The 26,779-nt window shown below is 38.3% G+C and overlaps 1 protein-coding gene, 1 long non-coding RNA gene and 1 pseudogene across 3 annotated transcripts; 1 reads left to right on the top strand and 2 right to left on the bottom strand.

Annotated features, from left to right (window-relative positions):
• Nucleotides 1-1,708, top strand: part of LOC125868642 (putative late blight resistance protein homolog R1B-17) — a 30,527-nt pseudogene extending 28,819 nt beyond the window's left edge.
• Nucleotides 1,709-3,186: 1,478 nt separating this feature from the next.
• LOC125867876 (uncharacterized) lies at nt 3,187-7,115 on the bottom strand. 2 transcript variants are annotated; one of them, XM_049548467.1, is made up of 5 exons: nt 7,027-7,115; nt 6,847-6,954; nt 6,329-6,738; nt 6,184-6,217; nt 3,187-3,240 (listed from the first exon to the last, which is right to left on the bottom strand). In XM_049548467.1, the coding sequence occupies exons 1-4, from the start codon at nt 7,063-7,065 to the stop codon at nt 6,208-6,210; spliced, it is 567 nt and encodes a 188-aa protein (XP_049404424.1). In that variant the 5' UTR covers nt 7,066-7,115; the 3' UTR covers nt 3,187-3,240; nt 6,184-6,207. The 2 variants fall into 2 exon arrangements, with proteins under 2 accessions (XP_049404424.1, XP_049404423.1); XM_049548466.1 differs by having other exon boundaries at nt 6,847-7,114.
• Nucleotides 7,116-23,634: 16,519 nt separating this feature from the next.
• On the bottom strand, nt 23,635-26,635 carry LOC125867916 (uncharacterized). The gene is made up of 3 exons (XR_007446691.1): nt 26,199-26,635; nt 25,591-25,682; nt 23,635-23,732 (listed from the first exon to the last, which is right to left on the bottom strand). It is a non-coding gene; the product is annotated as an uncharacterized LOC125867916 (long non-coding RNA).
• Nucleotides 26,636-26,779: the final 144 nt, after the last annotated feature.

The raw sequence follows: 26,779 nt of genomic DNA, 5'->3' as shown, positions 1-26,779 counted from the left end.
GAGCTACTCTTGATCCTTCTCTCCATTCACGTGGCTAGTACGGTGCTTATCCGAGTTTGTTGGTGAGTCCTCAATGATTCGAGGGCTATGTTATGTTTCCTACTCCTATATTTTGAGACTTTAGCTTGCAATTGTATTTTGACTATGAGGGGAGCCGGTAGTATGTCATGGCCCCCGTCCTATCTATGTATTTAGAGGTGTGCGTTGGACAAGCATTTTGTAAATGAGGTTGACTCTTGTTCTATGATGTCATTTTGAAATGGTTTGCCCTTAGTCCCTATTTCCCGTTAATTAATGTTGTTTGTACTTCCGCGACCAATGAAGTGTGATGACAAGTTTGAGAGGCTTGTTTGGGGTTCCTTCGGGTTCCTCATTCTCCATGTCACGTCTAGGCCCTAGGCTTGGGCCGTGACAAATAGTGTGTCCAATGATTTAATTTATAACACCATAGTGTTATATTTATTCCTGTTTTCTTAAAATTTCTGCTTGTTTTTACTATTGGGATATGAGGGGTCTCCCACTTAGGTGTTTGGGTGGGTGCCTGCACGTCCCAGTGGGTTGGGTTGTGACATCGAGTGTGCTTCAGTTTCAATAATGCGCATTCCAAGTTTGCATCTCTGAGATCCAAAACACGGACGAAGACTTTATACCAACACTTGAGGTCAATGATAATGACGAATGGAGTATGTTATGTGTGGAATCCCTTCCGTGATGTTTATAAAGACAGACTTCTTAAGGTCTTGAATTTAAGTTCTCATTATGTGCCTTTTCTGTTGTCAGATCAATTTACACCACTTATTCACCTGAAGTACCTTGCAGTTGACACACCTTGCTTTAATATTCATCTAGAATTTCATCTGCCCTATCTGGAAACATTATTTGTGAATTATCATTGTGCATCTACATTGTTACCAGCCACTTTTTGGAAAATGGAAAAATTAATGCATGTTGAGATTACTACTGCTGAATTTGATTTGGAAAACAAGATGTAGGGGATCTTTTAAGAATCCTCTAAATTGGAAAATTTGAGGACATTTGGGAAAGTTGTATTTCCAATTGATCAAGTTGATAGCCTGGATATGTTGTCACGGAGGTGTCCTAATCTTCAAGAACTTCACATCTTTGTTCATAGCGATAATGATTCTGCAGAGATTTGTCTCAAATTGGAGAGCTTTAAGAAGCTTCACATACTTCGCCTTTACATTAAGTCGTCCCAACCTGTATCCAAGTTACAGTTGCCTTCAAATTTAAAGAAGTTGTTACAATACAACATTCATATAGAAAGCATGATTCCTGTCATCGCGGGACTACCAAATCTGGAGTATCTCCGATTAGCAGCTGGAGATCTTATTCAATCCAAAGAATGGTGCCTTGGAGATATCACATTGCATAAACTTAAGCTCTTGAAACTAGTGTCATTAGGTATCTCAAGGTGGGATGCCTCTGAGGAATCCTTTCCCCAGCTCGAAACACTTGTGATAAAAAGGTGTGATGAGCTCGAGGAGATCTTTATTAGCTTTGCTTATATTCCAAGAATAAATTTCTGGAGGCTTCAACTCAAAGAATCAAGGAAGAAGTCGAAACGATTGAAGGATGCGATCGTCTTAACCTCATTTTTACGGAAGTAAGTAGAAACAAACTCATATGTGCTTTTTTTTTAGTATCTACGTACATCTTATTTGATAACAATATGTTCAATACAGGATAGCTGGTGAAAAATCTGTGATTCAAGTAAGTGCTTGTCATTACAACACGGTGGTCTTTCAGTTTTTTCTGATTAGATATTTGATTTTTATTAGTTACTCTATGTCGATCTCAAACTGACGAAGATGTATTTGAATTTGAAAATAGCATTAAACTAACGAAGATTTCTATTAGTTACTCCATGTTGATCTCGATCTCATTTTCTCTTCTACAGATATAGGAAATGAAAATTTTCTAAATTCAGCAAATATCACAAGCTGGATTGACTTTTTCTCTTTAACTCCTTCGGATAATGTAGGAGCGAAATTCAGTCTTTCCTCGCATACTTTGGTATGTTCTTTCAACTGATTGATTTGAAATGCACGGCTGATCTTCAGCATTCCCCGATGGATCAATTTGCAACCAAAAAGAAAAGAAAAAGTCAGCCACGAGTCATAATTGATCGCCTTTTCTTTGATTCATGATCAGGTAACACTACAACAAATTTGATTATCAGGGACGAATAATTTCGTCATCTATAAATCGTATTTCGTCACTAAAAATCTTGTGTGACGAAAAAAATTTCGTCAATCAATCGTCACTAAACGTGAGTCACTAAAAGTATACAAAGACTATTTAGTTCTTCGTCGCTAAAGGTATTATATTAACTACAGAAAAGAAAAATTGTCCCCAAATGAATAAACATTTGTGGCGAATATATTTGTGATAAAAAATATTTTTTTTGTAGTTAATAGTATGTTTTGGCAGTAAAAAGGTTATTACTATCGACAAAATTATATCGTCGTTAATTATTTAGGTTAATCAGTGACGACATCAATTGTCTCTAAAGTGATATATATTTCGTAGTTGAATAAATGTAATATCATCACTAATGACTATTTTTTATATACAAAAAATCATTTTTTCCTTAAATGTATAAAGTAGGGACAAATTTATTATTATAAAGATGGTTGATAATTTTGTGGTTAAATCTATCATTTTGTCACTAAAAATAATGTTTTTACCGACAACATGTATTGTCACAATAAATTATCATGATTAGTGACAATTACAATTGTCATAAAATAAAAAAATAATTTGTATTCAATAAAAAGGAGGAAAGTGCGACAAATATATTTTTGTCACTAAATGGCGAATTTATTTATTTCGTGACAAAAATATTTGTCTTAAAAAGTTTGATTTAATCGTTGCTAAAAGTTACCTTTAATGACGAAATCTTTTGTCACCAATTGCATTCATTGATGACATTTAATTATTTTATATCAATGTTATCTTTTAAATTATAGAGTTGCATAAATCTAAAATTAAATAAGAAAACATGCTAGATAATAACGAAATCCACCCATGATCATACAATTGAAAACGAGTAAAATATATGAAGGTAATATGTCATAACAAGCTCCTTAAATTAAAATAAAATAAGTCCAATAACAAGCAAATCTAACTGAAATAGAAGAAATATTACTCCTAAACTGAGACTGAAATGTGGTGATACTTAGTTTACATTAGTCTTGATTCAATTCTCACCTTTTATACCTGTGTAAAAAAGAGAATTTTTTTTTATAAGATTTAATATAAAGTAGAATCTGCAACATTACATTATGTTTTTCATACATTGTAATGCCAAGTTTCTGCAAAGATAATAAATCAATCATGCATAATATGAAGCTCCACATATATACGAACTATATCCCCACTGCTATTTGTGGTGTGCATGAAGGCGTTGATGCTATGAGTGGCTGAAACTGAAACACTTTTGTTTTGCAGATAAACATGCTCATAATTTGCAAAGGGAATATAACATATGTGTTAATGCTAATAAGATAAGGAATAAAAACATTCTCAGAGGTCACATGATTCACTACAAAGGCTACAAAGTTTAATGTTTATACTTCCATCATGGGAAAACAAGAGGTAAATGATATATGTTAATTGTCTGAATACACCAGAGATAACCATCAATTAAATACCTGGGCGTGACCATCACTTCTAGAACACTAAATGTTGTAGATTGCAATGTGTTATTAGAAAAAATGACAGCCAAGGTGAAAATGTAAGGCTCGAGGAACCTGTGTTTCACTAGTAGGCTTCAACTGGTCAATACCATGCTGCTGCATACACATGTATACTGGTCTATTATTTTTTCACTGCCTAAACAAGTGCTGAAAGATAAAAAGCTGTTTGCAGGAAAAATACACTCCAACAAACAAAATTCATGGGCTGAACTGATCACAATAAGTAACTTTCAAATAATTTTCTTCAATCTATGCCTAAAATATCAAGGAATGTCCTCACATTAAGTCACCAATCCTTCAATACTTAGGGGTTCAAAGAATAAAATAAATTGGAATCCATCAAGTCATCAGATACCAAGCAAATAATCATATTTCACCAACCAAAAGGTTTGTTAAGCTTATTTATATCATATCCATAGTTTTCCTTCCACAACCTCCATAAGAAATTGATTTTCAAACATTGAAACAAATTAAAAACCAGAAATAAGCAATTCTTATCGATTTAGGAAGACGAAATCTGAAAGGTAGGTCGAAACAAATTGAGTAATATGCAGCAGAATTGGCGATAAGGGTATTCCCAATTTTCTGGAAAATGGGATAGAATTACAATGGAATTGTGAATAAGAAATATTACAGGAATGGCAAATTATAGATTTTCAGAATTTGAATTTGGTAACTTATCAGAATTTCTCCTTTCATGGGATATAGTATGCAAGCGAAAAAGAAAAGGATGACTTGGGATCACTGATTGTGTGTTATGGAATGAAGCTGCAACATGAAAGTATGTCTGGAATATAGCCAACAAAGTTGATAACCTATGAGTAAAATTAATAACAATGTGTATAAAGGGGGCTGACTGATGGGAATATACACCTAAATAAGACAATTGCTGGTACTAGAAGAAGATTTGAGGTATGAAGAACAAATGTAGTGTCGGATACTGTGGAAATGGATGATTCAAGGCATGAGGAAAATACACAATTATAAAATAACAATTATTTTGGATTATCTATTTTTAGTAAATTCGACAAGTAAAGTGGTTCGGAAGGAGTATCTTTTCTTAAATGTCAGCATAGTATTTAATTTATGAATGTGTGTTGCAGGCAATATGGGAAACCATTCAAGCCAGAGAAACCTCATGCCCACATGAAGTCCTACAAAGGGATGAAAGCTCTGTGAAAGGGTGCTCATTCTGCTGCTGCTGCTGCTAACAAGACATCCAAGGATGCACCAATATAGGCAATCCTGACAGCTGCAATATCACACATATCGGAAGCTAGGAATGAAGCATTATGGAAACATAACACCTTACTGAAGTATTTCAATAAGCATAACACATTACTGATTCTTTATAAAGCCCGGACAATCACCTGCCAAATTCTACGACTGTGTTTTTTGAACTTCTTTAACATCTCTCCCTAACACATTCCTCACCTCGTGCAACGTGGATCTATACTGATCTTCATCATTCCCTTAAATACACATCTTCTTTTCCTAAGTTATTATGTTTCTAGTACTTATTGTAAATCATACCAGCTAAAGTAAGCTTAAGAGTTAGATGAGTCTTACCTTTTACTAAATAAATAGGAAAATACGCAACTCCTTCTGTCTAGCAAGTATGAAAGCTGGAATAGATTTTAGGAGTAAGAGGAAGCATAAAAGAGAAAAAAAAAAGGACAAAAAGTTGAAAGTTGGTTGAACTTCTGAGCACAATGAACTTTTTCCTCATCAGAGTGGTATTTCATTCGATTCAAATTATGTGTCTTACTTTTCTTTTTGATTGTTTCAAACGGAGCTTTGTTGAAAAGAAACTATGTTGCTTCTATGTGGTACTGGAATTCCTTAATACTACAAATCTTTGATATCAAGAANGACAAAAAGTTGAAAGTTGGTTGAACTTCTGAGCACAATGAACTTTTTCCTCATCAGAGTGGTATTTCATTCGATTCAAATTATGTGTCTTACTTTTCTTTTTGATTGTTTCAAACGGAGCTTTGTTGAAAAGAAACTATGTTGCTTCTATGTGGTACTGGAATTCCTTAATACTACAAATCTTTGATATCAAGAATTAAGAAAATTTAGACCAAACCATCACTGAATGACTAAATACACCATAAGCAAGGAGCAAGACACTGAGAAGGATAATAATTGTAGTTTTACAAGTTTATATCCTACTCCCATGGTCTTAAAATCTACAAATTTTGTGATAAGAAGGAATTTTCTCTTTATCAATACATAGGTAATTGCAATGATTCCCCTCTATAATGTAGTATAACATTTCTACACTCTATCTAATAAGCTTAGGAAGCAGCTAAAGTGTAAAGTATAGGCCATGTTTCATACTAACTTTTTTATGAGGTAAGGTATTAACTAATATATCATGGTATAAATAAAACATAATAGGTATAAACTATAACTTGTTAAGCATGGACTTTAAGTTGGAGAAATAAAAATAAAAATATACCTTAAGTTGACATTTTGATGGATCTCAATCTTTGCTCAATCATGAAGAAAAATATGCAAAGTTAGATACTAAATTCTACATATTTATATATTTAATATAAACAAATTAAAACATACTTATCATATAAGTTTGAGTTACTTCTAACCTTAGTGGCGATGAGCGAGAAAGAAGTTGCATTTTTCTAAACATTTCCTCTTGGTGTGCCACTATAGTATTCAATTGAGAATTTAATGATTGTATTTGAGATTGTTGGTCTTGTATTTGAGATTGCTGGTCTTGTATTTGAGACTGCTGATTATCTACCACAGTTTCAGCTGCATTTAATCGATTCTGTAATTCAAGCTGGGCACTAACAGCTTCCTGTTTTGCCTTTTTGAGGGAGTCTTCTAACTCTGCCATTCTCCTTTGTGTAGATCTTGTAGTATTAGGTTTTGGGCGGTAACCAAGTCCTTTTATGTACCCCGACTTTGTACCAAGTATAGTATCCACAATTTCATCAATAGTCATGGAAGACTCTCCCGATGTATATATATCTTTCAAATCTGTCATGTTGTTCTGCATAAACATATTAAAATTATTTAAAGGAGAATGCACAACTTTTGAAAAACATTAATCTGAGAAATCCAATGAGAATGTTGTAAAAGATGAAAAGTAATTTCTTACATAGTGAGTCTCAGCCTCTAAAGATGACCATCCTTTCTCACTCGTGTAATGAGTATGCTTATAGAACTCTATTCTGTCAGGCTCTACCCCTTCAGGGTTAGTTTTACCCTGTGAAATAAGAAACAATTGATATAATACTAAAGTTTCATTAGTCAAAACAATAAAAATGGTATTACTTACAAGTTCAGCACGAGCCGTTACAAACGCTTTTGACCCCATGAAATGATTACACTTAAGCTTAGTTCGATTAGCATTGTTTATGTCGCATCGTTTCTACAAAGAAAATACAAAATACTATAACTTAAATAACAATGAGAATAATATCAATATAAATTACCTTAAGCTTTGGGTTGGTCCACATGTCACAAAGCCTATTCCAATTTTCTGGGGTCAATTTTGGCACTTCAATCTTACGAGCTTCTTCCTCAGAGCGTGCATTTTCAAATAGTTATTTTAACTTGTAGCGCTATTGTCACTTCTGTTTTTCAAAATATCCTCACAACTATCTTTCACGTAATGCTCATCCAAATTAATCTCAAACCTCTCCTAAAAATCTAATAAGTATTAAAGAAAAACACAGAACGAGCAAAATCCCTTTCATATTAAATAATAATCATTACATTTGCAAACATACTAATTAACTTCAAACTTGAGTACCCATTGTGAATCATATATTCCAGTTCAAAAACTTTATTTACTCTCATAAACAGTGTTCTTGACAACCGAGCTACATACACAATATCACTCTTTTCTATTTCCAGTAAGGTAATGTCACGAATTGATAAGTTAAGGATAGACTTTATATGACAAGGAAATAACAAAAATCATGTATTTCATTTTCTCAAGATCATTATTCCAAATACATTGAAGGCTTAGGTATTAGGAACCTGACAGGACATAATAGAATCTGCGAATATGGCTATGGAGGTTCAATAATTAAGATGGTGCTTTCTAAAAAGAAATGTTTTTTTGTAAAAAATGAAATACTATCACACTTGTCCATTGTTGTATCATAGCTCCATATGTTTTTGGTACATGGAAGAGCATGTCAAAACTAAGGAATTAATTTAACAAGCAATGCAGCTGCAAATCAGGTAATGACATTCACTTTAAATATTGGGAGGATAAATGATCAAAGAACACTACTCTCCTAAGTGACTTCCCTACTCTATTCTCAATAGCCTCTGATCCAAACTCTATTATCTCCTAGAACAGAGAAAATAAATACATGGATGCAAATTTCCAGAACAAATTTTCATGATTGAAAGTTGCTACTATTACTATCAAAGCTGGAATGTTGCCCTCAAAATAATCACAGGCCAAATAAAATCAAATGGTGTAAGAAGACAGATGGACAATACACAGTGATGAAAGCAAGGAATCTTCATTATGTGCTCGAAATGATATAATAGATAACTGCCTTGACAACTCATTTGGAAGACCAAAGCCCCTAGTCATATTTCATCTGAATAGTCCCTCATGAGGCCAGTTTCACTCAGGACAACCTCAGGTGAAGGGGCATGACAACAGTTAATGAATGTTTCATGTGTCAAGAAGCTTATGAGACTAACAGACACCTATTCCTTCATTGTCCGGTGACTGCTAATTTTTTAAATTTATTTTTTACTATTCTTTATTTGAGTTGAGTCATGCCTGCTGATTTAAAGGATGGCTACAATAGTTAGAACTCTTAAAAAGTTGAAAGATCCAAAAGTTTGGAAACTGATCCTTGTATTTTTTGGTATGTACGGAAAGTGAGAAACAAAAGGTTCTTTAATGTAATATCAACTTCAATCTACAACTTAAGATCAATTATGTTTTAACTTTATGTTGTTAGGCTATGGTTAGATCTGTTAGACTCTAATGTCAATCTTTTGGACTTTGTAAACTCTTTAGTCCTAGCATAGGATACTTTTAAATGAGCTTACAATATCACTATTTGTGTATCTATATTACTTGAATCTTTTTTATGCCATTTATCCCATTTCTTACTTTATCAAGAAAATATAGTTCATTTATGTGTACTCTTGAGCCATATGAAATAAGACTTTACACTAATAAAGAGTGTCGAAGCAAGCATCAAAATGGTTTAAGGAGTTAAAGTAGGCACAAACAAATGCTTAAGGCAAAACCTCTACAGTTGCAAACTATAGAAGTATTGATCCGCCAGTTGTTATCTTCTTTAGATGACCCCTTAGAAATTTTTTAGGAAGGAAGCTTGAATGATTGTATACAACTAGTTATTTTTTTGGGTATCAAGTAGTGGATCTGATGCATACATAGTTTATTTTCTAGTTTGTTAGTTATTTGTAATGAACTTCTTGTTAATTTTTTTTTTATAAAGACAGGAAATAAGACAAAAGAGACCATTAGTTAACTTACTATTAGATATCGACGGAGATACATATCGCCGAGTAGTTCTCCAAAAAAATAAGATGAATGAAAAATAACAGTACCCAAAAAAAGAACTCAATATAATCACTACCGTGAAATAAATTTACAAGAGTATAGAATCCTTACATGGCATCTAATTAGTGTTGCATCTTTGTCCTCTCTTGTGAGTTCTTTCCACTTGTTTGGAAGGAAAAGAAAATTCCGAGCAATTATCCCTAGCTCATTGGATAGTTTTGCCAATTGATCTGGTTTAGTTGGCCTTCCTTTACCAACTGGGATCTTGATACGCTCAAATTACACCTCCTTACAGAAGTATAAGAGATCGTTATCAAGTAAAGAACCCAACTTGTAGGTTGGGATCGATCCCACGAGGAAAATGGTTTAGACTTTACTTTAACCAACAATTATATTCAATTAGTCAAATTATTTCCAGAAACAGGTAATTAAAGGGGGGATTGTGCTTGTGTGAAACAAATAGTAAGATAAGTAATCAGTAATAAAACTCAACTTTGGTTGTTATCAAGATAAGAGAAATAACTAGGGTATACGTGTTCCCCACAAGCTCATAACGCAGTAATCCTAGTAACAGCAATCCTTTGCTAGTGTATTACATGCAAAGAGATAAGTTAGGTATCTCTAAATCCTTGGTCCGACATCTAGAGAGTTTCACCCCGCACCTTGGTCAGGCTACGTGTGTATAATTTACTAACCCTTACCTTTACCTCATATTAGACATCATAATCGATGTTTGGCTTAGTTATTACTTCGCACCAATTGACATTAGTCTATTAGATAGTATCACACTAAATCTATGTTGATAATTCTTTTCTTGTTGATTACCTCCTTGGTCCGGCTAGTAACAACAAGGCGAGTTCTAACGTTGGCCACCGTTAAAAAGACTTCTAAATGAAAGAATTATCAATACATGCAACACACTATTCAAGAATTGCTTATTTACTATTCATATTTTGTTAATAGCTCATGGTTCCCACAACCCTAGTTGTGGATTTAGCTACTCATATTGGCAAGAACACAATTCATAATTATAGATGAAGAAATCATGAACTTAGGTAAAGAGAATAGTAAACCCAGAAATTTAACTTGAATTGCAAAGCCCAAAATCTTAACGAACTTGGGAAATCAATAATTGCTAGAGTTGCAAATTAATCTCCAAAGTTAAAAAGTAAAACTAGAATAATAGTGTCTAACCCCCAAAAACGAGGTTTACATTCCCTATTTATAGAAAACAAATTCTAAATAAGAAGGGAAACAAATTAAGGAAAGTTTTGTTCAGGTACGCGTCTTCAATCCACGAGATCGACTTACGGACCGTCGATGGATCTACGGTTCGTAAGTCTCTTCCGTCAATCGGGACTTAGAAAATATTTCAGCTTCCAAAAATCCGCTTTTTTGAAGCAAACGAAGGACCAGCAGCACGGACCGTAGATCGACCTACGGTCCGTCAATCCCCTCCGTAGCTCCATACTTAGAATCTTCAAAAATCAGGTACTGGAACCCTCGCAGTATCACTCTACGGATCAACAGTACGGTCCGTAGATCAATCTACGAACCGTCAATGGGCGCCGTGGTTCCACACTTGGTCAGATTTCCCTTATTTGTCCTCAATACCATGCTTGCTGATCTACGGTCATCACCTACGGACCGTGAATGGACCTACGATCCGTAGATCACCTCCGTGAATGCTCTGTTTCTGCATTTCTCTCAGTTGTAGCTATACTTCCGCGCATGAACACCTTTCCAGCAAAACATGATAAAAACACATAAAAACCAATATAAGAAAGCCCTAGACACACACAACTTGTAAGTGAAATGTATTAGAAATACCGTAAACTCACGGTATATCAACACCCTCAACTTAAATTCGTTGTTTGTCCTCAAGCGACGCACTACAACTCTAAACGACACTTGTATAGAAGCAAGCATTTCTAAACTCAAGCAATCACATAGCTCTCTACCTCCTCATTGTTCGGGGGCACATTCATTCTCTTAGACTCGACAAGCCAATTCATGTGGATCACATCATGACACAGACCAACCAACTGACACACAACAGACACCTTCTCACTGTCACCCAAGTACCAACTTTCCCACGATGTAACTAGTGCCCTTACTTCAAACGAAATCCCCTTTTCGCAAAAATTTAATGTTATTCATGGTACAAGGATTTATTCAACACTCACGCTCAGAAGTAATTTCAAATACAGTTAGTGCTTACTGCCATAAGCTTGCCCTTATTTTCACTGCTTAGACTCTCCAAACTAGACTCTAGGATCACTATGGGACTTTATTGGCTTGTAACGTAGGCTTAGGGTCAGGTGTGGTACATTTGGGTACTGCTTAGTGACTTTCTGCCCTCCTTGTCATTAAACAAGGCTTTTAACCTTTTTTTGTCCTATTTTTGTCATACTATCGCTTTACCTTCTTTCCCTTAATTTTCTTCAACCACGGATGTGACTTTAGACTTTGTAGCTCATTTTCCTTTTATTTTATTGTTCCTCTAGGCTTTAACAAGTCACATCCTTTCCTCACGTTTCCCCCCCTTTTTTTTCACTCTTTTCATACCCATTTTTCTTTCAGTTTCCTCTTTCATAGCCACCCTCAACTTATGGATTTTCCGTTAGTTGAGGTGCACAATACCCGATGTCAGGTCAGGGCCAAGATTGAAGTTACTTTTTACATTAGTCACCCTCAACTTAGGCTTTTGGCCTAAGTCAAAGTGCACATGTCCAAGGAGGGACCGGGACCAACATAGTAGATTATGGGAAAGTGAGTTCGGGGTTTTAGAAAGAAATGGTTTATTTTTAGGCTCAAAGTTGGATCAAAGGGGACAGTTATTTCATTTGGTTGAATCCTTCTAGGCAATTTGCAGACAAACTAGAACAATGACCTATGATCACTTCCTAACCTCTAGATCGAATTGTCTTAGCAGGACTAACCGGGCAAGTTCTAGTTTTGCACACAACTGTTTGAACACTCAACGATTCTCACACACTCATGGCACATAGTTCCATCATCAGGTTATTAGATTACCCAGTTCAAGTTTCAGCTTAAGTCATGCTATCAAGTTGGTTCATGATTATGTCATACTCAGAACCAACACAATCAACTAATCGTAGCCTACTTCTAGCATACATCCCAGAATCTGACGGGTATCATTTTTCATATGCCATCATGCTTCATTTTGTATCATGCTTCTACACATACAATCCTAAGACATGCCGGTTCAACAAAAATTAAACAGTTTCTTGGGGGAAAAGAACACAGGCAAGAAAACCCCAAGAGAGGATTCCTGAGTTGGGTTATTCAGACTTCACCCTATCACTCACAATCCATTTACCCCACCCCCAACAAAAATAGATGCAATTTCCCACAATGCATACAGAAACAGTAAAAGAAAATAGATTTGGGTGAAGCAAACCTGTGGCGCAAATCACCGGCGAATCATCAACAAGCAGGGGGATCCGGTTTATCGGAGCCCGCTGGAACAGTGGTGGTGGCACCCTCAGTAGTGCCCACATCTGCAATCATAGCACTCTTAGTAGTGCTCTCTATCAATCTCTCCGCACCATCAGTGGTGCTCACAACGTCCCTCAAAATAGGCTGAACCTCTGCAACTGGGGCAGAGCTCGATGCCCCTGCTGCTCTCTCACGCACCCTCTGCTGGCGCAACTCTTCGTCTACAATCGAAGCCCTCCTAGCCTCCATCTCCTGCTGACGCTGTCTTTTCTGAGCTTTCTCTTCCTCCGAGCGATGAGAGCGGTGCCGCTTGCCCTTGGCATGTGTCTGTATAGGCCCCTCCTCGGCGGTCCCACTGAATAAAGCCTCTAGCACTGTATCATCAGCCAGTGCAGTAGGAGCAGCCTGAGTCTCAACTGAAGGTGCATCAAGAAGGGCATTAACGTCAGCCGGAGGCTGGCTAAGTCAGCTTGCAAAGCAGATAGATCTATGCCCGGAGCTGATCGCTCGAGGACTCGCAACTCAACGGCATCAAGATGCTTATTAACAGCCTGGACCTTCCGGTCCATCATCCCCTCCATCCTGCGCTCCATCCTAGCCTCAGACTCGGCGATCGACTTTTGCATCCATGGCTGGATGTGATGCAGTAGTGTGGTCATCTGCGCCTCTAACTTCTGTACTCTGGCCATCGGGACAATAATTGCTCCTAACTGTGGTATGGACCGGGAAGAGCTAGGAGCTATACTAGCTGCCTGAGAAGAGGAGCCTGGGACAGTGTCGGTGTGGTCTGGGATAATGGGGTCACCGCCTTGTGCCTGCAAGATCAGAACCCAAGGGAGGTACTTCAATCTGAGGCTCTCTGCGAGGTGCTTCCACATTTGCCTCATCTTGAATAAGGACAATGCCCCTGTAGGGAGGACTAACTTGTCACAATGCCAGATCGGCACTCCAGAGTCCCTAAACAAATGAAAAATCAGACATGGGAAGGGGTAAGTAGTGGAGGTCCTGAAAGCTCTCTCGTGAATCTCTGCCAGCAGCATGCGGGCAAAGTCGATCTCTACACCTGCTACCAATGCTACAACCATCACCGCTCTGTTCCAAGTGACTTGATTGTCAGCTTTTGTAGGCGACACTCTGTTACGTACCAACAGCCAGAAGAACTTGGCCATAAAATTTAATGTGGCCTTCCGGATGCCCAACTGTGGAGCGGCGACCCATTCCGCACGCTCGCCATCTGCAGCAATGTACCTGGCCAACCATAGTAGAACAGCCTCTCGCTGGTCAGCGTTCCTCTGGAAAGTGCCACTCCGTACGATGTCCCAGCGGTAATCAAACTCTGAAGTGTTAGGAGACAAAGAGTGGCCCGTGGAAGGACCATAGAATAAACGGCTAATGGTGGCAGGTGATATGTCCACCGGACACCCTCGAACCAAGGTGGAAGTGAGCGGAGCCTGAGCTAGTGGCTTTGACAGCTTGGAAATGGAACCGCAGAGAGTGGCAGCATAGGAGGCATAGAACTCCCGTACGATCTCCTCGCTATACGTCCCTGGGTCTCGAGCCATCCAGTCACACTTGTGAAGGTTGAACAACCGGTGAATATCTAGAACAGTATGCAAGCTCCCTGTGAGGACTCTGAGCTCCTCTGTAATTAGTTGATCCATCTTTTGTTTGTTATTGACCATCTTAGCATCCCGATAGATTTGTCATTGACCTTCTACGCACCACCTATTCAGCTTGCCGGATACAAAAGTGGGGTCATCATTCCGTGGTGCAGGTATGGACTCTGAGCTAGTTGTCTCGTCAGACGAGGCTGCTTGGTCATTCTCTCCAGACCCTGTGGATGATTTGGCATTGGACCCTGTAGCATGGGCAGACTCTTATTGTGAAGAGTGGGCAGACTGGGAGCCTGAGGCATGGACAGACTCGGACCCGGACATAGGTCCCTCTGAACTGGAAGCAGCCCCAGTTGGTGACCCGATCAGTGTGTGCTCCTCATCAGACTGGGAGACAGTGACTACGTCGGGGAGCACCTTCCGGGGGGTGCTTCTGGGTGCAGCGCGAGAATCCCTAGGGTTAAGAGGCACATATGTTGGGTCAGAGTCGTTGTTAGTGTCCTCATCAATTAATCGGAAACTAGGGGCAATAGATTTGGACTCGCCCCATTTTCAGTAGGTGACCATCTTCTTGGGTGCCATCGTACCTGCGGGGACGATATTAGTGCCAAAACTAACCATACGCAGTAAAAGAAACTTTTAGAATTGGTAACGACCCTCAACTAAGTCCACAGAAAGAAAAATTGACAGATACTACAGTGGTCATCCACGGAAAAGACGTACGGTCCGTAGACTGATCTACGGTCCGTGGATCTCTTCCGTGGATCAGGGGGCCTGACATATAGGTCGCAGATGGAGACCACAGAAGTGCAGAACGGTCCGTAGATGGACCTACGGACCGTAGTCCACCTCCGTGGTTTCACACTTGGTGAAATTTTTTCAGGTGCATCCAATTACGAACCCCATCTACGGTCCGTAGGTGGATCTACGGTCCGTAGATGGGGTATAAAGGAAGCCATCAGTGCCAGGTATCATACATTTTTGGCCTTAGTTTTCAACATTAACACAACCTCATCATGCATTTACAAATTCAAATGATGCTAGTTCGTCATTCTTAAGATTCTGACCGATTATTATACCCAGCAATTTAGACTAGATGTGGAACCCTAAGTCGAAACTAACATATAGTTTTTACTATCACATACAATCATGCTATACAATCATTATCTATCGTTCCAAGGGCATTATAATTTTCAAGTTTGTCATGCACTTTCATCTAACAATTACCCAAGGTCAAGACCCAACTCCTGACTCTCTATATTCAGTCTATGAATCGAAATTCAAAGTGAGGGGAAAGTCTATTACCTTACAAGAAACAAGGAGTGGGGTGATTGCATGATGATACTATGCTTAGCAAGACCAAGGAGTCACCTCTTCGTTACTGACTAAACACCGGACCCTTTTGTGTGAGATATGGGATGGGTTGTATTTGAAATGGAAAGGAGGTTGGGGAATTATGGAAGGGATGATGTTAAGGGGGAGTTATGGAGTGATTTAGGGAGGTTATGGAATGTTAGAAACGGTTTTGGGAGTAATGGAGGGAAGAGGAATGGTTTGAAACATGGGGGCTTTTAAGTAAGGGGGGTCCGGGTCGGGTCAGACAACCTTAGGGTTTGGACTCACGAGACCCCGTCTACGGTCCGTGAGTCGATCTATGGTCCGTAGATCGGGACCGTAGATCGGGACCGTAGATCACTATTATACTTGGACAAATTTAGGGACTTACCTGGGATCTGTAGACCTCTGCACCAGACCATTTTCTGCAGATTTAATGCATGGTGTACCTATACATGTAGCAACCAATAGGCTATTATTTTTTACATTTTCTGTATACTTTTTAGACACGGACCCTATATTAATTCTAGCCAACACTAAGAACTAAAATTTGATACAAAGACGCAAGTAATCAAAGAAAGCTAAACTACTAAATGGAAAACAGAACCCTATCGTTGGCCAGATTGTACATCTTGGGTTGCCTCCCAAGCAACGCTTGATTTAATGTCGCGGCACGACGCAAGTGTCTTGATCACTCAGACTTCATCAAGATTGCAGGCCTCAATCACTTCTTGCACAGTTTCAGCATTTCCCAGATAAATCTTGATCCTTTGCCCGTTCACCACAAACCTTGTTCCATCCTTATTTTCAAGCTCAACTGCTCCATGCGAGAACACTTTTGTGAGCAAAAATGGCCCGGTCTACTTGGACTTGAGTTTACCTGGAAATAGGCGCAACCTAGAGTTGAATAGCAGCACAAGATCACCAACCACAAATTCTCGCTTTTCAATTCTTTGATCATGATACCTCTTCATCTTCTCTTTGTACAAGGCTGAACTTTCATAAGCTTTTAGGCGAAACTCATCAAGCACAGTCAAATCATTCATCCTTTGATTAGATGCAGTGCCCCAATCCAAATTTAACTTCTTCATTGCCCACATAGCCTTGTGCTCTAGCTCTACTGGTAAATGGCAAGACTTCCCATATACAAGTTGGTAAGGAGACATACCTATGGGGGTCTTGTAGGCAGTGCGATATGCCCATAGAGCATCATCAAGCTTCCTTGACCAATCCGTTCGATTGGCGTTCACAGTCTTCGCCAATATCTGCTTTATTTCTCTGTTGGACACCTCAACTTGACCGCTAGTCTGTGGATGATAAGGAGTGGCTACATTGTGACGGACACCATATTTCTCAAGTAGTGTTTTGAACAACTTGTTACAAAAGTGAGAGCCTCCATCGCTAATAATAGCCCTTGGTGTACCAAATCTGGAGAAGATATTCTTTTTCAAGAATGCGGTGACACTTTTACCTTCGTTGTTGGGGAGTGCTACTGCTTCCACCCACTTCGATACATAATCAACCGCGACCAGAATATACTTCATCCCATATGAACTCACAAATGGGCCCATGAAATCAATGCCCCATACATCAAACAATTCGATCACCAATATGGGATTCATAGGGAGCTCTTGCCTCTTTGAAATCCCTCCATCTCTTTGGCACCGATCACAAGACTTGGCGAAATCATGAGCATCTTGGTGGATGGTAGGCCAATAGTACCCACACTGCAAAATCTTATGTGCAGTCCGAATACCACTATGATGCCCACCAACGGGTGATGAATGACATGCTTCAAGTACACTCAGCATTTCAACCTCAGGCACACAGCGACGAATAATCCCATCAGCACAACTACGATACAAATAAGGTTCATCCCAAAAGAATTTCTTCACATCATGCATAAATTTCTTTCTTTGGTGAAAAGACAAATCGGGTGGCACAATGTCGCTTGCCAAATAATTAGCAAAGTCTGCGAACCAAGGAATCAAATCATTAGAAGCAGCCAATACCTGTTCATCTGGAAACGCATCATTAATTTCAGCCCTATCTCCAAGCTTTAGCATGGCCTCTTCCTCTAATCTGGACAAGTGGTCGGCAACTTGATTTTCGGTTCCCTTTCTATCTTTTACCACAAAATCAAACTCTTGCAGCAACAATACCCATCTGATCAATCGTGGTTTTGCATCCTTTTTCGCCATCAAATACCTCAATGCAGAATGGTCAGTATGCACGATGACCTTAGTACCAAGCAAGTAGGAACGAAATTTTTCGAATGCAAAAACCACTGCAAGAAGTTCTTGTTCGGTCACTGTATAATTCTTCTGGGCCACATTCAGAGCTTTGCTAGCATAGTAAATAGGATGAAGAATTTTCTCACGCCTTTGACCCAATACTACACCAAGCGCCACTCCACTCGCATCACACATTACCTCAAACGGTTGTTCCCAATCTGGTGAAATAATGATAGGTGCTGTAACCAACTTTTCCTTCAACTCTCCAAATGCTCTAAGACAAGCATCATCAAAGCAGAACTTATTCTCCTTCTCGAGCAGTTTGCACAAGGGATGTGCAATTTTTGAGAAATCTTTGATGAATCTCCTATAAAAACCTGCATGCCCAAGAAAACTTCTAACACCTTTTACAGAGATAGGTGGTGGAAGCTTTTCTATTACCTCGACTTTAGCTCTATCAACCTCAATACCTTTCTCTGAAATTCGATGACCCAACACTATACCTTCTTTTACCATGAAATGACATTTCTCCCAATTCAGCACCAAGTTGCAGTCTTCACATCTTTTGAGCACCTCGGCCAGATGTTTTAGACAGTGATCAAACGAATCACCTACCACTGAAAAATCATCCATGAACACCTCAATAGTGTCCTCCACCATATCAGAAAATATCGACATCATACATCTCTGGAAGGTCGCTGGAGCATTGCACAATCCGAATGGCATTCGTTTGAACGCAAAAGTCCCATATGGGCAAGTGAAGGTGGTCTTCTCTTGGTCTTCTGGAGCTATAGAAATTTGATTGTAGCCCGAATACCCATCAAGAAAACAATACCAACCCTTGCCTGCAAGTCTATCTAACATCTGATCCATGAATGGCATAGGGAAGTGGTCTTTCTCAGTCCACGCATTCAACTTCCGGTAATCCATGCAAACTCTCCATCCAGTGACAGGCCTCATTGGAACAAGCTCATTTCTTTCATTTGGAACCACAGTCATACCACCTTTTTTAGGTACACATTGCACAGGACACACCCAATTACTATCTGAGATGGGATAAATAACTCCCGCATCCAGCCACTTGATGATCTCCTTTTTGACTACCTCTTGCATAGGTGGATTTAATCTTCTCTGGTGCTCAACACTGGGCTTATGATCTGGCATGAGTTGGATTTTGTGAGAACAGATACCGGGGGGGATCCCAATAATATCTGCAATAGTCCACCCAATCGCTCGCTTGAACTTCTTTAATACAGTCACCAAACACTCTACTTGCCTTGCATTCAAATCTGCTGCAATGATGACCGGCAAAGTATTCTCTTCGCCTAAATATACATACCTCAAGTGCGGTGGTAGAGCTTTAAGCTCCAATTTCGGTGCCTCCACAATAGATGGTCTTGTGGGTGGGGACTCGCGATTCTTCATGTCTAGCTCATACTTCTTTGGTTTGGACCGGTATTCACACTTATCAAGTGCGGCTACCAACTCATCATATTCTTCAATACCATCACTACCAAAATTCATCATGACTGCTGCTAGTGCCTCAACACCTAATCGCTCTTCAATTTGCACTTCTGACCCACTCTCCACTCTGTAAGTTATAGCAGATACTGTTTGTAGCTCACCATTCTGCTTCATGGATCTACAGATATTGAAAGTTGCTTCTTCATTGTTCAGTCTGAACTTCATCTGTCCCTTTTCCATATCAACCAACGCACGCCCTGTGGCAAGAAATGGTCTCCCAAGGATGATGGGAACCTCAAAATCAACCTCACAGTCAAGGATCACAAAATCCGCCGGAAAGATGAAAGACTCTACTTTCACTAGCACATCATGGAGCACACCTATGGGCCTCTTCACAGTCCGATCAGCCATCAGTAACCGCATTGCAGTGGGCTTTGGATCCCCTAGACCCAACTTCTTGTAAATAGATAAAGGCATGAGGTTGATGCTAGCACCAAGATCACACAATGCCTTAGCAAAGTGTAATAACCCTATAGTACATGGGATCGTGAAAGCACCAGGGTCTTCCTTCTTCTGCACCAGAGATCTTGTAGCAATAGCACTACAATGCTGCAATCTATCATCATCTTCAAAACTCACAGACCTTTTCTTTGTCACCATATCTTTCATGAATTTTGCATATCCAGGCATTTGCTCCAAGGCTTCTATCAAAGGGACATTGATAGAAAGCTGCTTCAACATAGTGATAAATCTGCGATATTTCCCATCTTCAGTCTTCTTCACTAACCTTTGAGGAAAAGGTGGTGGAGGTCTAGGTATGGGAACCACTTTCTGAGGTACCTCCACTTCTTGTTCTGTCACAACCTCTGACTCCTCTCTAACTTTCACCACATCATCTTCTTTTCTATTCTCAACTTCTACCACAGACGGCATAGGTGGATCTATGGTTTGCTTGCCTCCTCGAGTGGTAATTGCCATACAATGCCCATCATTCTTTGGATTCTGGATGGTGTTGCTAGGAAGAGTGCCAGGTTGACGCGGGTTCACTGTAGTAGACAACTGCGTCATCTGCTGCTCTAGATGCTTTATTGACACTGCATGGGCATCAACCTTTTGACCAATACCAGATAAGTCGTTTCTCATCTCCTTCACATTCTCATCAGTAGCATCAAACCTTCTCATCATCTTCTGCAGCATATCTTCAATACGCGTCATAGTACCTCCAACTTCCCTAGCACCAGATTCCCGATTTTGAGGGGGAACATAGGGTCCAACCCGATCGTTTCTGTTGCCATAGTTGTTCCTGTTGTAGTTGTTGTCGCGATTGAAGTTCCCATCTCGGACATAGTGACCCTCTCGGTTGTAATTTCCATAGTTCCGACCTTGGTTCCCTTGACCTTGGCGCCAATTTTCCGTGTTGGATCCTTGGGCGTTTGGTCGGAAACCCCCCGTCTGATCATTCACCGCATAAGTGTCCTCTTCATAGTAACACTCCTCAACTGGTGGTGGAGTTCTAGTTAAGTAATTTACAGCATTTACCTTTTCTGCTCCTCCACTCACATGCTTCAATACCAACCCCAACTCTGTCCTCATCTGAGCCATCTCCTCACGAATATCATCTGCAGAGTTAACAGTAGCATTATGAACAGCAAATGTGTTTCTCCCAGTATCTGACCTTCTAGTGCTCCACGCTTTATTATTGCGAGAGATCCTCTCCAATTTTTCAGCAATCTGTGCGTATGTACAATCACCATATGAACCTCCAGCAATAGTGTCAAGTACTGCTTTATTGTTATCATCCTGTCCTCGATAGAAATATTCCTTCAGTGACTCATCATCAATACGGTGATTTGGGACACTTCTTACGAAAGCAGTGAATCTGTCCCACGAGCTACTCACAGACTCTCCAGGTAATGCCACAAAATTGTTGACCCGATCTTTGTGATTGAGCTTCTTAGATACTGGATAGTACTTTGCTTTAAATACCTCTGCTAGTTGGTCCCATGTGAAAATTGAGTTATAAGGAAGCTCAGTGAACCATACTGCAGCATCGCCTGTCAGTGACAGAGGGAACACTCGTAACCCAATGACGTTCATATCCAAGTCTGGTCTGCCTACACAACTTTTGCAAACCACCCTGAGCTTGGCTAAGTGAGCATGTGGATCCTCCGATGGCGATCCTGAAAATAAGCCTCTTGCTGTAAGCATCTGCATCAAACTACTAGTCACCACAAATGTGTGCCCTGGAGGTAGAGGAGGTAGGACGATGGGTCCATCGGAATCTGCTATGTCGACGTTGCCCCGATAGTTGTCATGGTGTTGTGGGCCTGGTGGACCATGCACTCTCAGTGCATCTCCCAATTGATTTTCAGCTAGACCCCGGTTTTCCCCACCAACTACTCTTGGCTGCTGTAACTCAACTGCTTCATCTAGATTTCCTCCGATAGGATGAACTGGAAGTCCTTGATTGTTCATTCTTCGCAAAGTTCTGTTCAACTCTGGATCGTACGGAGTAAGTGGTTCTCCTTGGCTCCGTGTACTTGGCATACACTAGAGTCTGAACCTGAGAGAGACAAAAACAAAGAAAAAAAATAAAATTAGGAAATATTTGACTAACGTTCAATATTGTAGTTAAAACTAAATCTAAAAGCCAAAATTCCCCGGCAGCGGCGCCAAAATTTGATACGCTCAAATTACACCTCCTTTCAGAAGCATAAGCGATCGTTATCAAGTAAAGAACCCAACTTGTAGGTTGGGATCGATCCCACGAGGAAAATGGTTTAGACTTTACTTTTAACCAACAATTATATTCAATTAGTCAAATTATTTCCAGAAACAGGTAATAAAAAGGGGGGTTGTGCTTGTGTGAAACGAATAGCAAGACTTAATATTGTAATCAGTAATTAGATTCAACTTTGGTTGTTATCAAGATAAGAGAAATAACTAGGGTACACGTGTTCCCCATAATCTCATAACGCAGTAATCCTATTAATAGCAATCATTTTCTAGTGTATTACATGCAAAGTGATAAGTTAGGTATCTCTAAATCCTTGGTCCGACATCTAGAGAATTTCACCCCGCACCTTGGTCAGGCTACGTGTGTATAATTTACTAACCGTTACCTTTACCTCATATTAGACATCATAATCGATGTTTGGCTTAGTTATTACTTCGCACCAATTGACACTAGTCTATTAGATAGTATCACACTAAATATATGTTGATAATTCTTTTCTTGTTGATTACCTCCTTGGTCCGGCAAGTAACAACAAGGCGAGTTCTAACGTTGGCCACCGTTAAAAAGACTTCTAAATGAAAGAATTATCAATACATGCAACACACTATTCAAGAATTGCTTATTTACTATTCATACTTTGTTAATCGCTCATGGTTCCCACAACCCTAGTTGTGGATTTAGCTACTCATATTGGCAAGAACACAATTCATAATTATAGATGAAGAAATCATGAACTTACGTAAAGAGAATAGTAAACCCAGAAATTTAACTTGAATTGCAAAGCCCAAAATCTTAACGAACTTGGGAAATCAATAATTGCTAGAGTTGCAAATTAATCTCCAAAGTTAAAAAGTAAAACTAGAATAATAGTGTCTAACCCCCAAAAACGAGGCTTACATGCCTTATTTATAGAAAACAAATTCTAAATAAAAAGGGAAACAAATTAAGGAAAGTTTTGCTCAGGTACGCGTCTTCAATCCACGAGACCGACTTACGGACCATCGATGGATCTACGGTTCGTAAGTCCCTTCCGTCAATCGGGACTTAGAAAATATTTCAGCTTCCAAAAATCCGCTTCTCTAAAGCAAACGACGGACCAGCAGTACGGACCGTAGATCAACCTACGGTCCGTCAATCCCCTCCGTAGCTCCATACTTAGAATCTTCAAAAATCAGGTACTGGAACCCTCGCAGTATCACTCTACGGATCAACAGTACGGTCCGTAGATCAATCTACGGATCGTCAATGGGCACCGTGGTTCCACACTTGGTCAGATTTCCCTGATTTGTCCTCAATACCATGCCTGCTGATCTACGGTCATCACCTACGGACCGTGAATGGACCTACGGTCCGTAGATCACCTCCGTGAATGCTCTATTTCTGCATTTCTCTCAGTTGTAGCTATACTTCCGCGCATGAACACCTTTCCAGCAAAACATGATAAAAACACATAAAAACCAATATAAAAAAGCCCTAGAAACACACAACTTGTAAGTGAAATGTATTAGAAATACCGTAAACTCACGGTATATCAGATCTCTATTTTCATCTTTCTTCCTTGAGCCTTCTTCATATTTTCAAGACCTTTCCCTCTAGTCTTGCCGCGACCGTTCCTGATTCTAGTGGAATCATCTGATGAAAAAAGTCAGTTCAAAATACAACCTATAATCTTAAAAACTTACACGTATGACATTAAGGCATATGATGAAAACTAAAACAACTGCATTTTTTTAATTTATTGTAAATTAATGAGCAATTGAGTTAAAAAATTTACCGATAAAACAAAGATAACATACAAGAGCTAACAACATCTATTTTGATCATTTCTATCATGTTTGCTGATTATATGTTCACCCATATTACATAAATGTTGATGGATTTCAAAGATATTACAACAACTATATATTCATAAAAAGGTTCAAATTGTGCATATTGATAGAGTAGGTAACCCATGATGAGCAAAGGCGAGTTAGCCAAACATAAACCAAGTCTAAATAGTATAAGGTATCATGAAGAAATGCTTACATGTAATCTATGGCAGCATTTTCAACTTTTTAGAGTCAATTTGTGTAGCTTATATAGCATATTGATAAAGCAAAATCAATTGCAATTGCTCATACAAACAACCAATGACTTTCATGTTATAAAAATGCACCTAAGATTATGGATGATGTGATGAAACACTTCTTTTAAAATGTTAAAATATCATAGATGACTTCAAGATTTAAATCCACAAATCTTGAGTTAATGATTGAATTACAAAAATAACAACCAAGATCATCATAAGAATCATTCGAGTAACTCGAAAGTACATGTAAAGAGGAGATTAAATTAAAGAATATAATTGAAAGGACAAAATAAACCTGCATACAATAGCTCAATATCAGATACTTAGATATTGAGCTATCGTCCATATTTTTCGTAACAAGTTTAACATAAATAAAAATTTCAATGGGTAATGTTTTCGATTCCAACTTAGTCAATAACTAAATAAATTAATCCTAATAACTATAATAAAATGTATTACTTGTATTCACAGCAGGAGTATGGTTATTTGATTTATCTAGTGATTGGGTATCTTGAATTATTTCGCCTGTAAGTGTAGTTTGCTTAAAAACACGTCCACCCGGTGCCATCAATTTGCAGAATTCTATCAAAACAGAAAATGTAAGTTTTTAATGTTAATAAGATATAAAATCCAATGGTTTAACAAAAATAGTTATGTAAAAGCATCAATCATTGACAACTAAAGGAAAATCTAAAAAGAACATAATCATTAGTTCAGAAAATCTTGCACATGCCATTTATTAATAAATAAGAGTTTACTGTCTATCGAACTATTGAAGAATCTCTAGAAGATCAAATTACAAGTATAACATATCAAAGATATATTTATGCCGGAAATATGTCCAAATTAGAAGACACAATAACTTTTTCGAAAGCTTATATAAGAGAAGGTTTTAAGAAGAGGTTGTAGATCTAAAAAATACCGAGCCTCGTGAAGAAATGCCTATTGTTTTTAGCAAAAAGATTAATTGTCCTTCTAAATATTCATCTCAAATGATGTTGGTTCACTTCATCTGAATTCAAAGTTCCATCAGCCTATCCTAACTCAAGTTCAAGAAGCATAATTTGACAGGCTTGAGTACCATGTTTCACAATCCATCCTATCTTCCTTCGAAATCAGAGGGAGAACATCAATATATGAACAAATCAGAGGAAAAGGTGTTCCAAAAGAAGTCTTGAATAGTGTATACTTCACTAGTATGTTTCACACACAAACTGTAAATATGCACACCACACGAAACTGTAATCTACATAATAGGTTATAGTGTTTGTTTTCCAAAAACATATAATTAACTATATATAACAAACATAGAGCAAGATCAATGGTTGTTTCACAATAATCAATGAATAATCATTCAATATATGATTGCCACATAACTATCTGTCTAATTTTGTTCAAATGTAAAATAAGACTGATACATACCTGGTCTTGTTCAGGTTCAAAAACTTTGCTTCACATTGTAATTGAATCTTTTCCGTCTGTTTTCTCATATATATGGTGGTTATCCTGAAATTCTTTTAGAGCCAAAAAAACAAAAAACAAAAAATAAGCGCCAAAAGACAGTTTTTTTTTCCATTTCTCTGCTTTCTATAACTTTATTTGGTGGGTGAACATGAAGAAGTGAAAGAAGTAGTGGAGCTTATTAACCCAGAAACTTAGGAAGTGGAGAAGTGCGTGGTCAACTTTTTTTTTTAGGATTTAACATTTATCTTTTCCTCCACTTAATATTTTAAAAATAAAATTACACACAAAAGGGCATAATGTCGATCAACACTTTAGAAAAAAAATAAAATTGCACACACAAAAAGGCATAATTGTCCAGCAATTTTATTTATCAAAATAAATTTTGAAGGTAAATTATTTCTGCTTAGAACTAAAAAGGAAATCAGGAAATGGCTTCACTTGAATGGAAAAAGTAAATAGAAAACTTAGAATAATAACATTAGTAACAAAGGGAAAAACTACTGCATCCATATCGAAGATCTCAAAAATAAAAATAAAATCAATGTCAATTGGACTAACAATTGTACCTCTTTTAGCTGAAACCCAAAACCCTAGGCCTTGTACTTCTGGTTGAGTATCCTAAAAAACTTGAATCGCTAGAGAACCCACTTTGAAAATCAGGGATCTGACTAAGAGAAACACACTCGTGCATTTTTTTGTCTTCAGTCAGCTGCGATTCTGTTGCTAAACAAACAAACCATAGCAAGAGAGATAGTAAAGACATCGATGATGATTTTGAGCTAACATGCAAAGCTCCAAACCTTTGAAATCGAATCTGTAGTAGCTCTACATCAGAGATAACGAACTCTTCCAATGGATCAACTTGTGTACTTCGAAAATAAAGAATAGTTGAGATAGTAAAATTAGGGGAGAAGAATTGAGAAGAAGAGGTTGGAAAGAAAACAATTAGGGGAGAAGAAAGGAGATGAAGTGGCTGGGTAGAGAAGATGGGAGCGGAAGAGTTTCCATTAAGTTTCCTAATTTCCTAATTAATTATAATCTAATGAAATATCACTTCTCTTTGAATTTTGGGCCTATATTGGGCAATGTTTTTGTTTTGTTTTCTTGAGATTGGTATGACACACATTATATATATATATATATATAT

This window comes from Solanum stenotomum, chromosome 6 (assembly GCF_019186545.1).
Source record: "Solanum stenotomum isolate F172 chromosome 6, ASM1918654v1, whole genome shotgun sequence".
NCBI classification, from domain to species: domain Eukaryota; kingdom Viridiplantae; phylum Streptophyta; class Magnoliopsida; order Solanales; family Solanaceae; genus Solanum; species Solanum stenotomum.
The sequence above is the reverse complement of the archived record's forward strand: the minus strand, read 5'-3'. Positions and strand labels throughout refer to the sequence as shown.